At 42.2% G+C, this 17,767-nt stretch overlaps 1 protein-coding gene across 4 annotated transcripts in view; it reads right to left on the bottom strand.

Moving 5' to 3' along the window:
• unc5b (unc-5 netrin receptor B) overlaps positions 1 to 17,767 on the bottom strand; it is a 141,666-nt gene that overhangs the window by 11,286 nt on the left and 112,613 nt on the right. For all 4 annotated transcript variants that reach the window (XM_058058493.1, XM_058058492.1, XM_058058494.1 and 1 more), the window contains 6 exons: positions 6,410 to 6,640; positions 6,027 to 6,170; positions 5,674 to 5,777; positions 4,018 to 4,198; positions 3,690 to 3,857; positions 1,592 to 1,756 (listed from right to left, as the gene is read on the bottom strand). In XM_058058493.1, the coding sequence (XP_057914476.1) occupies positions 1,592 to 1,756; positions 3,690 to 3,857; positions 4,018 to 4,198; positions 5,674 to 5,777; positions 6,027 to 6,170; positions 6,410 to 6,640 (993 nt within the window). The remainder of the gene's footprint in view (positions 1 to 1,591; positions 1,757 to 3,689; positions 3,858 to 4,017; positions 4,199 to 5,673; positions 5,778 to 6,026; positions 6,171 to 6,409; positions 6,641 to 17,767) is intronic.

Below are 17,767 nucleotides of genomic sequence, written 5' to 3'. Positions count from 1 at the left end.
AACATGCAAACTCCACACAGAGGGTGGAATTGAACTTGGGTCTCGTAGCTGTGAGGCCTGCGCGCTAACCACTTGTCCACAGTGCAGCCACATCGATTGAAATATACACACATTTAGCATTAACATTGTCATCAGAATTGAGACAAATGATTGTCACCCTCTTTGACGAATACAAGTACAGTCATGTGACGCTTATTTTCAACAAATAAGGCGAATTCGACCGAAGAGCTATATAAAGAGAAAAAGAAGCATTAAATCATTCATTCATTCATTTTCTACCGCTTTCTCCTCACGAGGGTCGCGGGGGGTGCTGGAGCCTAACCCAGCTGTCTTTGGGCGAGAGGCGGGGTACACCCTGGACTGGTCGCTAGCCAATCACAGGGCACATATAGACAAACAACCATTCACACTCACATTCATACCTATGGACAATTTGGAGTCGCCAATTAACCTAGCATGTTTTTGGAATGTGGGAGGAATGCAAGGGGAGAACATGCAAACTCCACACAGAGAGGGTGGAATTGAACTCGGGTCTCCTAGCTGTGAGGCCTGTGTGCTAACCACTTGGTCACAGTGCAGCCACATAAATTGAAAGATACACACATTTAGCATCAATATTGTCATAAGAATTGAGACAAAAGTATTGTCACCCTCTTTGACGAATACAAGTACAGTCATGTGACGCTTATTTTCAAATAAGGAAAATTCAACCGAAGAGACATATAAAGAGAAAAAAAAGCGTCAAATCATAAGACGTAAAATCCAAAAAAACAAGTCAGTGATCTGTAGCATGCCAAGTGACACATTCACAGATTTTCCATAGGGTTGTCATCTTCCCTCTGTGTCATAATCCCATGAATGCATCCTTTCCTCTGAGACTTTTGTATTGTTTTGCACCAAAAGTATATTTGTTTGATTTGCTGTTCCATGTTAGACGGTTTATGTCAGGAGTGTGTAGATCTGAGGGTGGAGATGACGCTCGGCGGACACATCCGATCCTCTATGTGCTATTTCACGAATGTCTCTTAGTGTCTGCTCGAATGCATAATCAGCTGGATTCCTCCCAACTCATCACGGGTTCCTCACTTAGTGTCAGCGCTCGTTTGAGTCACTCTCATATGCTCTTCACTGTGCTAATTTTTTGACTCGGATGTGTCATGCTTGTTTGCCGCTCCCGTAGCCCCGTCTCTCATTCGCCATCTGTGCTTTTTAGACGTGGCTCACTGGCCCTTCTCCCTTTGCAGGCTAACACGGTCCTTCATGAAACATCTGTTAGCAGGATGTAGCTGTTTTTGCATCTTTCTCTACGGGATGCATGTTCTACTAAGGTTTCACACCTTGAGGTATGCAAATCTGTGCAAAATCAATTTGATGTGCAATGCATCTTTTAAAATGGACTGTCTGTGCGGGAAAAAAATGACTTTCTGAAAATCATTATTTCAATGAACACCCGGGGCGACAAATATAATAGAAGATTTGTCCTGATGGGGGCCTGTGGAACTTATTCTCTCAGATTCTAACTAAGTGAAATCTGCTTTGGCAGAAGATTTATATATGTACAATATATGAAATATATGCAAAAGTTACTTACTACGTGCACATAGCCCATCAGTGCAGTTTTTACTCTCCATCATGCTCCCGCTGCAATGTTTCCCTCCATTCCTGGGTGCAGGGGCCTGGCACTCGCGGCTTCGCCAATGGGTACACTCTGTGCTACACGCGGACCACTTTGCCCATTCTGTCCAGCCTCCATCCACTGGAATGACACACAAGAAACATGAGAAAACAAAGCAACTAAGTGGAATTGGACATGACATACCACATAATACAGTATATTGAATAATAACATACAATAGGTGGTTGCATAGTGCATCATTTAGTCATTTGGAGGTTAATTTTATGGTTTCATGTCTGAGTCATGGTGGTTTGGCAGCCAGGGCAACAAGTGCTACAATTGTGTCTGACATTTAATTAGCACAGCGGTCCTTCTGTGAATGATGGAATCAGAGCAATTATGGAGCATAAATGAGGATTATACCATTTAGAGGTTGATATGCAAATGAGCCGGTGTCTAACTAGGTCCTATTGAATCACACTTCTTCCACCAGTGAATAATAAGCAAAATAGAGAGCAAAATATTAAATATACAGGCAATGACATGTAATGCTAACAATAGGTTAAAAATGGATATAAAAATAGATATAAACTCACAGCAGCTTATTTTAGATGTAAGGAAGACTAATGTTCTAAATGACTGAAATTTTGAAAGTATGGGCATTTATGTCTGGACATTTTTATGGTATATATACATTACTGCTCAAAAGTTTGGGATCACTTGGAATTTTTTTGGGCTTTTTATTGGCAATCCTGCCATGAAGTCCAGCATCCTGAAGTCGTCGCTTCACTGTTGATACTGACACTGGTGTTTGACGGGTACTATTTAGTGCAGACGCCAGGTGACGTCTTTGTCTTAAACTACACACGCTCAGATATTTGTCTTCTTGCACAGTTGTGTATCGGGGCCTCCCACTACTTTTTCTGTCCTTGTTAGACCCAGTTTGTGCTGCTCTCTGAAAAGAGTACTGGTAAGACATTTTAGTTTAGATTTTTAGATGGTTTTCTAATAATATATTAACCTTATAAAATGATTAACTTGGATTAGCAGCCATACCAAGAGATTGATGCGGAGGACTGACAGTTGTTGATAGTAGGCCTCTATGCAAAAATGTAGATCGTTCTTTGAAAATCATCAAATTAATTTTAATTGTTTATGAAATGGATAAAAATGTTTGTGAAATGTATGAAAAAATTTTTCTTTGGAAAACAAAGAAATTTGCAAGTGATCCCAAACCTTTGAGCGGTAGTGTATACTGGAAAAGGTTGTAGGTTCAAAATGCATTGGTGGGCAGTCGTACCTTGGTTTTTGGGCCACGATTTTGGTTCGTTGTGGTGTGTTTTTTGTGCGTAAAGACATTTTTTTTTCTCCCCAAATAAATTCTATTATTATTGTATAATTTTTAAAATGAAGCATGAAAATTAAATCTACTTTCAGGTAATTCTCCAACAAGTAATATTGATGTAGCATATAGAAACACTGAAGAATGTGAGGGTCACTTTGATGTGTACAAAACCAATCCAATGTAAGTCAGTATATTTTACTAGAAGCTAAGCTTTGTGTTATAGTTGACAGAGCACATTAGTTTAATATTTAATAATATAGCGGGACAAAAATGATCCCTGGCACGCACTTTTGTCACACCTGGTCTACTTCTTACAGCTTTACGTATTTGTACTGTGCAACAGCGTTCTCATCTCTATTGAACAACGGCGGCACACTGCTTTCATATTATGCAATCATCTTTGTAAATTTACCGAGCCGAAGTGCTCAAAGACAGGTGCACTTTAAGGGCCCTGCGGACACATAGCTGAAGAGATCCGCAAATTCCAAGTCACCGCCGCACATCACCGACACAGACGGGCCTCGCCTTTTATATGACAAATTCTTATTTATAGTCAGACTGCTTTGTATGTTTGACTTTCTGGATTATTTCTGGATTAATCATATTTAACTGCAAGGAGCAATCATATTAATATGATTCTATGAATGCGTTTGCCCATCCACCACCCCCACAAAGCTAAGGTATTCCATGGGTCATCACACTAAAACAAACGACATAGGTCATTCTAACCTGGGCACAATGTGGTGCAAGTCACTCTCTGGAAGGGTGGGCCTTCACAGAAGGCACCGCCATTGAGGGGGGCGGGGTTAGTGCAGCTACGTGTTCGTCGCTGCCAGCCCCGCCCACACTTTGTGTTACACTCAGACCATTCCGTCCAAGAAGACCATCCGCCGCTCACTGATGTTCAAACACAAACAAAAGCATACTTTCACTTGATGACAAAGATGTCAAGAAAATATGATGATCATGTTTAACTAATTCATCCATTCCCCAAATTAAAGAGTTGGTACAGCTGCATAGTCTAGTATAAGTGCTGAGTTAAAAACACTTCCTTTACCATAAACAATGACAGTCGCTGTGCTGCTTCGTCGTTTGGCCACCACATTACGAGCCAAGCAAGTATAGTTGGCCGTGTCCGAGAGTCTGGCCTGTTTGATTATCAGATCATTATCGATGGTGATCAGAAAGTTGGGGTCCTGTGAAGGGTCAATGGTGTCCTCATTCTTCAGCCAGTCCACCTTAAACAAGACACAACATCAGTAAACACGTGTCAGTTCCATCCTATACCATATAGGTATATGTATCAACAATATATCCTATTGTTGTTGTTGTCGTTGACACAATCTGCCACTTTTAAAGATCCTGATTTGTATATTTCTAGGTTTATTACCCGCTTTCTTTTCTTCTCTATGCAACTTAAATCCACTTAAGCTGGTTAAAATCCTGCCAGTGATAAATGTTTCACATTTACTTTTATCATTACAACACAACTAGACACTGCAATGCAATAGTTTTTTTCTCATATATTGAATTATGAGTGTGCTAGTGCTTTGTTTAAAACAAGTTTACTAATTAGGTTTTATGACTTTTATGAAAGTAATAAATCTGACTAAACATAACTGTTATTCTTAAACTTTTAAAAGTACCTTTTAGTTCACAGTTTCAATTGATTCTTCATTTGTGGTTTTCTTGCAGATGGTAGCGCAGTATGACTGTTGATAGTAAAGTCATCACTATGACCAAAGTCCTATGTACCGATACACCTTTTTAACCTCATCTTCGATATCTTTTAAAATCAATATCGATAATAATGTGTGACGGTCATAATGAAAACTGACTAATCCCTGCATCCCTACAGTGCGCAAAAGGACAAATATGCTGTAGATAAACCACTTTAGAAAGGGAGGGAGAGCAACAAATAAAACTTAAAATACATGAAGAACTATAAAGTATGTCACTGCTACTGTATAGGTAGTAAGGTAGTATAACAGTTGTACAAACCGTTAACTGGCTTTTAAAAGGTAGAAAATGTTTTAGTCCTGACTTGAGACTTATTTCTACATACATTTAGTTAATAGTGTTTTCCTTGCCGAGTTGGGGGTTCGGATCTGATCGGGGGGTGTCGTTGTTGCCAGCTTGTAAGGCTTGTAAGGGCTACATAAATAAACTTGACCTGACTTGACTTAATGACCATTCATTCATCCATCCATTTTCTATACCGATTGTCCTCGGGTTATCCTGGGGCCTTTCTCAGTTGTTTTCGGGCAAGAGGCGGGGTACATCCTGGACTGGTCACTAGCCAATCACGGGGCACATATAGACAAACAACCATTCACACTTACATTCATACCTATGGACAATTATTCATTCATTTTCTACCGCTTTTCCTCACAAGGGTTGCGGGGGGTGCTGGAGCCTATCCCAGCTGTCTTTGGGCGAGAGGCAGGGTACACCGTGGACTGGTCGCCAGCCAATCACAGGGCACATATAGACAAACAACCATTCACACTCACCTTCATACCTATGGACAATTATTTACATTAAAATGTCTTTGAATGAAAGGATTGATATAAAACTATGACATACGATATGTATGTTACACACACAAAAATAATGTTTGTGGGGGCAAATTAACATAAAAACATTACATGCTGCTGGCCTCCCTGTTGGCATACAACATGGTGACAGGGATGATGATGAGAGAGAGTTGTACCTCAGCAGCAGGCATGCCCTCCGGGGGGCGACACTGCAGGAGGACCTCCTGCTCCAGTCGCACCTCCCGCCCAAGTGGCTCCTGCTCAAAGTTTTTCCTCAAGTCTACAGGGGAGAAACACAGACGTAATCACTTTTTAGTGAAAGTTGCTTTGTGACGAGCGAATGACACCCGGCTTATCACTGACATATACATACACACTAGTCAAAAACCTTGGTCATGCTGTCATTGTTTTTTTCCCTTCACAACATGACTGTCAATCACATGGCAACACACACTGTCAGGCGTGATGACACCACATTAGCTTGCACATATATTTAAGACGACAAGCAAAAAGTCTCCGCAGTACTGACATGCGATGCGGACGTAGGCACGGTTGCTCTTGGTGGTTCCAGCTGAGCTCCAGGCTACACATTGACACCAGTAGTCCTCCAACCCGAACAGTTCCTCAACTTGGGTCCTCGACACCGATATGTCCACCTCCCTCACCACGAGACCTGGAGAGAAATAAAGATAGAGAGCTCATACATATAAACAATGTGCTGGCTGCAGGCCAAATGCAGTTATAGCGCACATAAAACCTTGGAGGAACTAATGGATCATGTAGTTGAAAATGATGTTTGTAATTGAGTATGCTGTTTAGGTCTGTAAAATACAAGGTGACATTGCTCTTTATGTATGAGTGTGTGTGTGTGTGTGTGTGTAGTTGTGTTTACTGGATATATTTGATCTTCACCTGTGACCTGGTCCAAGCTCTCTCTGGTGACATGGTCATTTTGATTGACCCACTCCCCATTGCACTTGAAGTAGATCTGAGTAGCTGGTGACGCCCTGCACCGAAGCTGAACAGGCCTGTTCTTCACAATAAAAGCATCCTCTGGTTCGAGTAAGAATTCTGGGAGGGGTTCTGCTGGCGCTGATGGATAAGAGTCTGGGAGGACCTCGGCATCACTGTAGTCGCTGCTCTCTGAAAACAACGACATGGAAGGAGGTGATTAGCATGATTGTTGCTCCGAGCTCCGAACCGAGCTTGTAAATTTGGACTGTAAATATGGACAGTAGAGGTGATACTTATTTTATTGCGTTTCTACCGTAAAAGGTCCCAGAATATCAAACTCACATTTAATAACATAATTGGCAAAACAGACTATTGACGATGCATCTGATGCTGGAGTGGAAATGCAAGCTTGAGGGTTTAGCAAGCGGATTATTTTAGTAAACTCCAAAAATGTATGCATGAACAACTCCGGTAGAGCATTTTAAATATGGCAGTACCACATTGCCACAGGTCTTTAACCCCCTATTTCACATCTTTATATGGGGGAAAAAAAGGCAAATATTTGTAGGCTTCAACAATGAGACCTGAGGCAGGTAAATTTGCATGATATTATAAATGTATCATGCTCAACGTGATCAGTTATTCCACAGCCTTAGAACAAGAGAAACTACTTAGAGAGATACCATCTTCTATTTTAGGAATGTGAACACTTCCCCACCAACCACCCTCTAGCCCCCCCCCCACAGACTCTTTGCTCAGACATTACAGCAAAGCAAAGCGGAACACGGAAAGTGATGGAATGCAGAATTGCACGTTTGGGGGGGAGGGGGGGCTCCTACGCCAACACCAGGAGGGATTCACAGGATTCCAGAGGTATAGTGGAAGTTCTCTCTTAATTCAAAGTCAACCATTAGTCAGTCATCCTTTTCAGAAGAATTTTTTCCAAAGAGGGTGGCACGGCGGTCGAGTGGTTAGCGCGCAGACCTCACAGCTAGGTTCAATTCCACCCTCGGCCATCTCTGTGTGCAGTTTGCATGTTGTCCCCGTGCATGCGTGGGTTTTCTCCGGGTACTCCGGTTTCCTCCCACATTCCAAAAACATGCTAGGTTAATTGGTGACTCCAAATTGTCCATAGGTATGAATGTGAGTGTGAATGGTTGTTTGTCTATATGTGCCCTGTGATTGGCTGGCGACCAGTCCAGGGTGGGATAGGCTCCAGCACCCCCGTGACCCTCGTGAGGAAAAAGCAGTAGAAAATGAATGAATGAATATTTCCAAATAATTCCAACACCAAAAAATCCGAAATTAAAGACAGGAGTTTATTATTCTCCCCTTATTGATGCCCTGATTGAAGGACACACTGTTCAGCAATGATTAGAGATGATTAGAGACTGTAGAGATGACCATGGTAATTTGTTCAAATGTGCCATGACTCTTCTGACCCATCTGTAAAATTATTTTGACTCTAATTCATTACTTTTTACTCACTCAGTGATGACCAATTGAGCTATAATCTAAGTTCCATAGATCGGGAGGTCTGCAGGTGTAGCCTGAACAAAAAGTTAACACATCTGAACATAGGCCACAGTTGTCATGGTGCTTCTATCACACCCTCAGTCCTCTTGCTAGAATGTCGCCTCCAGCCTTTCAGACTTTGAATTCTCTGTCAATAACCAATTGTGTTGCTCCTCCCCACCCTTCACCCACGCTCTCTTTCTCTTTGCCCAGCATTGATTGTTCGGTGTTCAAACATCAGCTGAAAAACACAGCCTGTCACTCTTCAGGCACGGGAAGAGGGGCAGGGAGAGAATGGATGAGGGGGGGGGGGGGGGGGCATCAGAGACAAATGAACAGAGTAAGATGGTGTTCACTTAAGAGGCCGAATGGACGTATTTGGATAAACCCCTTATTTCATGCGTGCTACTGCGTTTGTGTGAATGGAGTCTACAGAGACACACTTTAATTAAAACACTTTTAGATTATGGAAGTAAAAGAGAGACAGTTTCTTTCTCTTTCTTTCTCTCCCATACCTCTCTTATGGATAATGGAGCTGGGACGTTTTAAGTGGACCCTGTATTTTTGGGCCAGTATACAAACATCCATCAGACCTCAGCAGCCGGCAATTTTAGAAAGAGACGAGGAGACTTCAAGAGAATAACTCTTTGCAGTGTCACACAACAGGACTTGTATTACTCTAATGATAGACAACAGACAGCTAGAAGGCCCATGCCATCGTACGTTTATGTATAGCCTCTCTCCTGTTTTCATTGTATGATGGCCCATTTCAGGACTACAACGTATTTGTGATGGCAGGATGTGTGTGTGGGTGTCTGCTAGTTTTGTCGCTATAGTCACTTTCTTTGAAAAAGTATGTAGAGGGGTCTGATTACGGTTGTTATAATATGGATGCAGGCCTTAGTTTTGTGATGTCAACATATATATATGCATGCATATATTTCCATTTTTAGCATGTAGAGGGAAACATTCATTCATTCATTAATTTTCTACGCTTTTTTCCTCACGAGGGTCGCGGGGGTGCTGGAGCCTATCCCAGCTGTCTTTGGGCGTGAGGCGGGGTACACCCTGGACTGATCGCCAGCCAATCACAGGGCACAAATAGACAAACAACCATTCACACTCACATTCATACCTATTCATACCGGAGTGCCCGGCGAAAACCCACGCATGTACGGGGAGAACATGCAAACTCCACACAGAGATGGCCAAGGGTGGAATTGAACCCTGGTCTCCTAGCTGTGAGGTCTGTGCGCTAACCACTAGACCGCCGTGCCGCCTAGAGGGAAACATAAATAGTAATTTTTAAACTCATCTTGAATAAAAAAGTATTTAGTAAGATGAAGACCAGGGCTGTTGACAGGGGGGGACAAATGGGTATCTTGAGGCATGGGGGGGGGATTATTTTGTCCCAGGCCCAGCCAAAACTGTCAATGGCCCCGATTACGACCTTGTTAATAGCAATTAAGAGATTATGGTTTCCTATTCTAAAATGCACTATATGATACTGTATTGCTTGGTGGCATATTTCAATTAAAAGTAAAACTAAGGCTGTGTGGCACAATGCAGTGTGTGGAGAGTTTGTGCAACAGTAGAGCAAGCACATACAAGATGATAGGAGTAGCAGAGGGGGCCTAGATGGGAAGACAAGAGGTCTTGGTCAAAGCTGGGTCAAGAGCCAGCACAGACTTTGAGCATGTGCTCAGCATGATGGCAAAACCGCTATTTTGCATCTCAATATCTCACATGCACGTAAACAAACACAAGACAGCAGTTTTCTGACTCTGAGCATTCCACCCCACACTCAAACGTGCAAACTTAGAATCAGTCAAACCACAGGGAGACATTACAATAAAGAGGATGGAAAGTAGTTTTCTCCCACTGTCATATTTCAGGTGTCCTGCCAGTGTGAAAAGCAACACACAACAACAGCACACCATCCCTCTCCATCCCCTCCTCTGACATTAAAATGCTTCTCTTCTTCCTCCCTTGACTGCAGTTTCCCCTCCTGTCTGTTGGATTCAAAGCTCGTCTCTGCTTCAAATGGCTTCAGTAAACACACGAGCACACAAAAAGGTACAACAACAGACCGTGGCTATGAAGCACAAGTGACTCCCTGAGAATAAACAGCTGTGTGAAACAGCAACTCAAAGTCCCTGTTTCAACAAGCAGTACAGTATAAGGTTTAGTGTGATACAGTTTGCAACTTTTTGGTATTGCCAAATATTGTGTGGCGTATCAAAAGAACTGATCCATTACCACTTTCTGGCACACATTTGCCAGCATGTTACGCCTTGATGTGTAGTTAAAAGAGAGTTTTACATGCATATTCATTGTTATATCGTATCAGGGCTGCATGATTATGCAAAAAATGTTAAACACAATTTTCTGGCTTAGAATTGAGATGTCTGGGTAATTTTTTACACAGGTATTACTATTATTATCCATATCTTTAATCGACTACTTATTGTCCTAAGGTATTTTTGTCATTCTTCATTGGAGGTGGGTGATGAAAAATCCTCATTTTGAAAATATATTGTGCGTTAGTGTGAAATGAAATCGCAATTTTCATGTGCAGATATCTGTGCGTGAGTGAAGTGTGGCAAGAGAGTATCACAACTCAACAATTCGGTAAAAACGATAAAATAACTTTGCCTTTAAAAAACTTTGTTTTTAACGTGAAAATGATTCAGTGTGGCTAGCCCCTTAGAATTTGGAGAGCAGGAAGTGTTTCTGCTCTGTGACGAGGCTCTAACGACCTATAGTTATGGTGACTTTCAATAACAAGCACTAGTATATAGTACAGTAAACCTCGGATATATCGGACTCGGATATATCGGAAATTCGCTCACAACGGACAGATAAAAAAGAACCAATTTTTCTGTAATGCATTTCCAATAAAAATTCATTGCATATATCGGATTTTTTATAACGGATTTCGCCTATTTCGGACAAAATCTCCAGTCCCGTTCCAATGCATTTCCATTAAATTTCCCTCGCATATATCGGATGGCCGCATCGTGGCGCTCCGATTCGCCGAATCGTGACAGGCCGCTATACGACGTCATTTGCAGCGTTTGCAGCGTTGCCTGCGCATCCAGGTACATTGGAAACATAGTCAAGGAAGTGCCTTTTTATAACGGATAAAATCCGATTTACACATATACCGGATATAAATCCGATATATGCGTAAAACGGACATTTTCCGGTATACGCATATAACGGATTTCGCTTATATCGGACAAAACCAGTGGCAACAATTGAATCCGATATATCCGAAGTTTACTGTATTTACCAGAACAATATATGCATTCATAACTGATATGAAAAAATGTTGCTTTTAATGAAAGTTACAGAATTTGGCCCAAAAGATGGGACCCAGTAATACTTACAAGGATTCGCAAGGGAATACACTCCCACACACACGCACACACACACACACAGAGCCGGAGGCAGATTGAAGGAGACAAGGATGGATGGAGTGAGATAGTCTCTCCTTGTCTTCTTTAAAGGACAATTACATTGAGTGATTGACATACCAACTGACCTCATCATCACCAGCCTGTAAACAGACTGCAGGGGGCAGCAACAGGATGGAAAACATAAACTGTACAATGGAAAATTACAAGTTAAATTATAGATGATGAATATGAAGAAAAAGTACAATTTATGACTGTGTGTTGGCATCAGGCAGGTCGCACACACCATCAACAAAGACCGACCAAGTGTGAAGATTCATGCAGTTTGCCCATCTGACTGAACACACAATTACAGTTCAAGCAGCCCCTGAATACTGGCAGGGAGAAACTCAAGTCATCTTTTAATAGAAAATTCACTAACAAACAAACACTTCATCATGGTTGCAGAGAGACAGCGGGAGGCGTGAAGTAGAATATGACGTCCCGCTAAGAGTGGCGCGGATCTAACACTCTGAGTCCCTGTGTAAATGTCTCTGACATGATGGCCTTGAGAATTTCTTGTTTGGGTATTTTGATATTGTCGCACATGAACACCACATGAGCGCCACATGGCTCTGTCGCTTTGTACTCGCCATGATGGCGCCAAGTAACAGATCTCATCTCTAGTGCATTTAACATGCCTTCATTATGACTTACAACTATTCTATGCCTTTACCATAGAGTGGGAACTTGCTTGAAGTTGCTGGCAGTTCATCATCATGTTAATGATGATGCATGTAGTGTGGTGTGTGAAACCCCACTGATTGTTCCGGTAATGTGCATAATGGAATTGGTGTGAGTGTGGGAAAAAGGTACGTGTGTGTGACAAAGAAAAAAGAAAGATGGAGGTGACAGGAAGCTTGAGAGCAGATTGGCGGTAAGGGAACGCAGAGAAGGCAATGGAAATGCAGAGTGACAGAAACGCTTCACTTGTCTGTCCAGGCATGTTGGAGTGGCGGGAGGGGGAGAGAGAGTACGAGAGGACACACACACACACAGAAAAACCTAGAGCCCATTTTCATATACGTATGTTAGCTATAAGGTGTCTTGACCTTTAGCCGCGGCTCCAGGCTGTAACTAAATGGTTGCATTTTGGGACTAAAATTTGAGATATTGTGAGTAAATTATTCGTCCACTCACACACACACACAAATAAAAGTACACTTTGTCCGTTGTTACTATAAGAATGAAAAATAGTCTGTAAAATGTGGTGTCAATTTATGACGGCCTGTCACAGGCTAAGCCTATTGGTGCCAGTGTGTGTATTCCGTTCAATGTCATTGACAAAAGAAGCATTTTGTTCATGTATTTGTTGTTAACTTAAAACATAAAAACAAGCCCGGAGTTCATACAGTATATCTGCATATTCGTACATATTCGTACTATCTGGCAATTGAACATGCTCATAGCATCGCATTAATCTGGCCAATTTGCCTACTGGTTATGTTTGTTGCCATTCTATTGGTCCTGACTGTTTTGCAAAGAGAGGCATTTCCTTTCTTTTTTTGAATAATTTATTTTTAATTCCGAGAATGCTTTGATATTTATGAATGATTCTTTCATGTATTCTCCATCTGTGAATAACTTCCGAAGCCTTTATGAGCTTGTGCAACGACACCACCATCACTTGTTCTATAGCTGTAGTTTGGAGTGTCCATGAACATAACATAAACACATAATTTACCCAGATTTAAGATAGTGATGGGGGTCGCCATTTCTGTGTGGAGTTTGAATGTTTTCTCCGGGTACTCTGGTTTCCTCCCACAAAAACATCTACATTGTCCATAGGTATGAACGTGAGTGTGAATGGTTGTTTGTCTATATGTGCCCTGTGATTGGCTGGCGACCAGTTCAGGGTGCATACCCCCTAATGAGGCTGCACTACCACTGCCACAGGTAATTAACTTTTGTGAAAGGCATTTATAAGCATATGATAATCACAGGATTTTTCATGGCCCTAGTGAGCAGTGAATCTCTCGAGAGTACGTTTTTAAATGAGTGAGTAAGCGAGACTGCAAGAGGTCTACCATGTCCGGTGACTGGTTCCTAGTTGTGGACTGTGCACAGACATGCAGTGGGCTTCATTTTTTGGCCTGAAAGTGTGTTCTCCTGCAGCTAGAGGGCGCCACCCCTGTGGAGCTCATTAATCATAGCCCATCAAAAAGTGGCCCTTTGCTGTTTGTGTGTGTGCCCCAGAGACCTCCTGCTGCATGGGAACACGGTAGAAGGCAAGTAGTACAATCAATCACTATCCAATGTGGAGAGGGAGAGGCTGGGAGAGAGCGAGGAAGAGGAGACACATTGGGTGAGACAATGTTGTTTTCCTATTATCCTTTAGAAATTACAGAGCAATGTCACACTTGGAGGTCAAACTACAATGTCAGACTTGTGTGTATATGTATGTGTGTGTGCGTAGACATAACTGTACAGTATTTGTTGTGTGAAAGGCGCCACTGCTTGTCTCCTTCAGCACTGCGCAGCTGCCTGATGAGTGTTACACAAATCTACCCAGAGTGGCTGGTTGCCATGGTGGGTCTTCACATGGAGCCTAGTCCTCTAGAGGCCTGCAGTCTACACATCCATTAACTGTAGTCCACACACTTACTGTTTTTTTTTTCCTGCTTATGTTCAAAGACTTGACCTGTCCCTACTGTGTTTTTCAATGTTTGTGTGTGCACATAAACATTGTTAAAAGGTGAGTTTGGGATGTTTAAATGGGAGTAATTACATGAAAAGATGAGCTGCATTCCTTCCTAAGGGCAAGCTGATTATAGGCTTCTCCTTCTGAGCCCCTGTAATTACACAAATTCCCCCCCTCCCGACCCCCACTCTGCTCCGCACCCATGTCCCACTGTACTCATCACAGGATCTGTAATAAAGGCACTCTCCTCCACCACTAACCTATCTCCAAAATTCAAATACACTCCACCTGACCTTCTCTTACTCAAGTCACTTTTCATTTATTGGTGATGGAACATGCCTGCACACACGGGTGCACACTGAGAGAACAAGCGACATTATCAGGTGATTATGTAATTGTGATTCTACTCAGCCCCCATCCTCGCAACTAGCACCGATATATTCGACATTGTTTATTGGTGTGTTTGCGCATGTGTTTTACAAATGTCAATCGGCCCCGACGGTTGCTGTTTGTTGACAGCTCTTGCCTCGCAGGTAAATGTGTGCTGTCTCCTACCCCACTTTGGCGTCCCGCGGTTATATATGCGCACAAAAGGAGGGGTGGACTTCAACATGTGACCTCACAGTTTACAGACCTTGTCAAAACCAGTAAGTCGGGGATTCCAGTCAGATTGGAGACATACAGAGACAGCTAAATTACACATTCCTTACACTTGACACCCTAAATTGTTGCAAACAACCAACGGTTAGAGGTCCTGCTCCTCTTTCATTTGTCCTCTGGCACCGAATCTGTGAGGGACAACAAGGAGTGGTTTTCGGGATTGCGAGACGCTTAGGAATGACACACACAAGTGGTGAGCAAGCGGTGAGCAAACTTATTTTGGAAAATTGTCCGAGCTGACTTTATTAACCACTTTTGATAAGCAGGTGCTGGTGCCAACATTTCATACAGTGTTTTAGACTGGTTACCAAAACACTGTAATCAAAGCACTTTTCTTACACAATGCAAAATCCATAAATGGATGGAGGAGTCAGTATTTGGTGTGGCTGAGCTGAGAACCCTGACCCCAACTCCATCAAACATGTTTGGAATGAACTGCACCAGTGTTGAGCCAGATCCAAATCATACCCTGCATTTCTTATTTTAGATGACTAGACAAAAATGTCAAGACATTATAAGAAAAATGACAAAAATACGGTTAGGCTGTGATACATTCTTCACAGTCGTATTTCTGTGTCAATCATAGGCATAAATATGCATCATATGCACAATTACAACAAAATGTATGTATAATAATAAAAAACACTTTTTTTATTATCAATGTTATTGTCAATTGTCAATTTGTCAATGACAAATTGTCCATAGGTATGAATGTGAGTGTGAATGGTTGTTTGTCTATATGTGGCCTGTGATTGGCTGTCGACCAGTCTAGGGTGTACCCCGCCTCTCGCCTGAAGACAGCTGGGATAGGCTCCAGCACCCCCGCGACCCTCGTGAGGAAAAAGCGGTAGAAAATGAATGAATGAATGAATGAATAAAAAACACTTTTTTATTGTCAATGTTATTGTCAATTGTCAATTTGTCAATGACAAATTGTCCATAGGTATGAATGTGAGTGTGAATGGTTGTTTGTCTATATGTGCCCTGTGATTGGCTGTCGACCAGTCTAGGGTGTACCCGCCTCTTGCCCAAAGACAGCTGGGGTAGGCTCCAGCATTCCTGCGACCCTAGTGATGATAAGCGGTATAGAAAATGGATGGATGGAAATTAATAAAATTATATATACTGTATTGAAATTAGGGCTGTCAAAGATAATGCATTAATAACACGTTGATTTTTTATTGAAGCGCAATTAATGTGCCTGTAATGTCAGTAACCGCAACGGCGTGGCAGCTTATGTCAAGCCAGAAATGGGAACAAATATTGAGCAGAAATGGGCAAGAAAGTGGTAAGTTTAGCGTCACAGCCCTGGCAGATGGCTCTCTCGACAAGACCAAAGTTATTTTTGTCGCTGTGAGTGGAGTTATCACGAAATCCGTCAGCGGGAAGTTGATAGAAGTTACTGGTGCACTGCAGGTATGTTTTAAATTGTCAATTATACGGTGGTACCGTGGCGTATGAGTGTTTCAACTCACAAGTTTTTTTTAGATACGAGCCATTTCTCTGTGGATTTTTGCTTTGAACAGCTAGCTACAATTTGGGCGAGTAGCTACTAGTTACAGGCGGGCATAGCCGAGGACAGCTAATAGCATTAGCATTAGCATCTCACTAGCATTAGCATTGCACTAGCTGGTCACCAGTTTTATTTTTAAAATATGCAGTTTTTGAATTGGATCTTAACATGTGTATCTAGATGCATATACACACACCTATTTACAATAGATAATAACGTCTTTCTAGCTGCAACTGATTGTGATTAATTGTAAGTTAACTGACTAAACTGTGATTAATCATGATTGTGATCATCTATTGTCTGCCCCCAGTAAAAGTACATCATGAAATAAACATAAAATCCATCTAGCTGACTCAAAGAGAATAAACGGCCAACATCATAATATCTTATACTGGCAGATGACCAAGGACTCATGTAGCATAACACAGGTGTGCAAGTCCAGGTGCTGCCTACGACCAGATGGAGTAACAGCAGGGACAGCCAATCATATGATAGCAAGAAACAGCAGTCAACTAACGACTAACGACTAATGGAAAACAGGATTTAGTTCTTGACCTGTCTCCATTTAATATAGTGTAAACTGTTTTTGGAGAGGAAAAACCGCAGGGGACATGCCCCAACGATTTCCCTCCCAAATGACATCCGTGGGACCAGTCAGGCGTTGGTTCCTTGTTCCTTGGTGATAAAAGGCAAACATGAAAGGGGGCTTGGCATAAGGCATCACAACATATGTGTTTTCCATTATTTGATACGACAACTCTGCTTCCCCCAAGAGACAGGAAGCCGACTGGATCTAACGTCCCATACAAATCACATCCGACAATCTGAACAGGTGATAATGAAGAAAGCCGGGAACGTGTTGATTAATCGGAGGAGAAGACGAACGGATTAAAAATGAAAGGTCTTCATTTCTCTGAGCTTTATGAAGACATAGAGCTCCAGAGGGGAGAGAAGACAGAAATAGAGGTACTCTAGGAAAGAACTTCCTTTAAAGAACAAGGAAATGGAAGCTCGTAGCTGGGAGGATCTGGGTGTAAGTGGTGGGTACGTGAGGAAAGAGGCATGGTATGTTGATGGAACGAGTGAGTGAGAAAGAGACAGAGAGACAAACACTCCCTGGGTGCAGATCAAGTGCAACTCTTGATCACTCTGAGTATGTTTGTACTATGAGTATTGGCTATGGTTGCCACAGTGGCGGGTGCTATTAGAGAAGTCTGCGGCTGTAATGTGTTGTGACAGGGGCTGCTTCTTGTGACTAACTACTTTGGCAGGAGAGCTTCTCTGTCATGCTAATGAACAGATGAGCAGATGAGCCGGATTGACGGCGGATCGACGTGTTGTGTGTGTGTGTGTTTGTGTGTGTGACCATGCACACATAGATACTACAAAAAGAACGGGTTAGGCAATATGTGAGGAGCTACACGAAATGACAGCAGAGGGACAAACAAAGTGAGAAATAACACGCCACACAAACAGTAACGGTTTGCGTCACTATGCTCCCTCATTACGTACCCTTGCATCAAAGAAAT

This window comes from Doryrhamphus excisus, chromosome 20, assembly GCF_030265055.1.
Source record: "Doryrhamphus excisus isolate RoL2022-K1 chromosome 20, RoL_Dexc_1.0, whole genome shotgun sequence".
NCBI classification, from domain to species: Eukaryota; Metazoa; Chordata; class Actinopteri; order Syngnathiformes; family Syngnathidae; genus Doryrhamphus; species Doryrhamphus excisus.
This window is presented reverse-complemented; position numbering and strand designations above follow the sequence as displayed.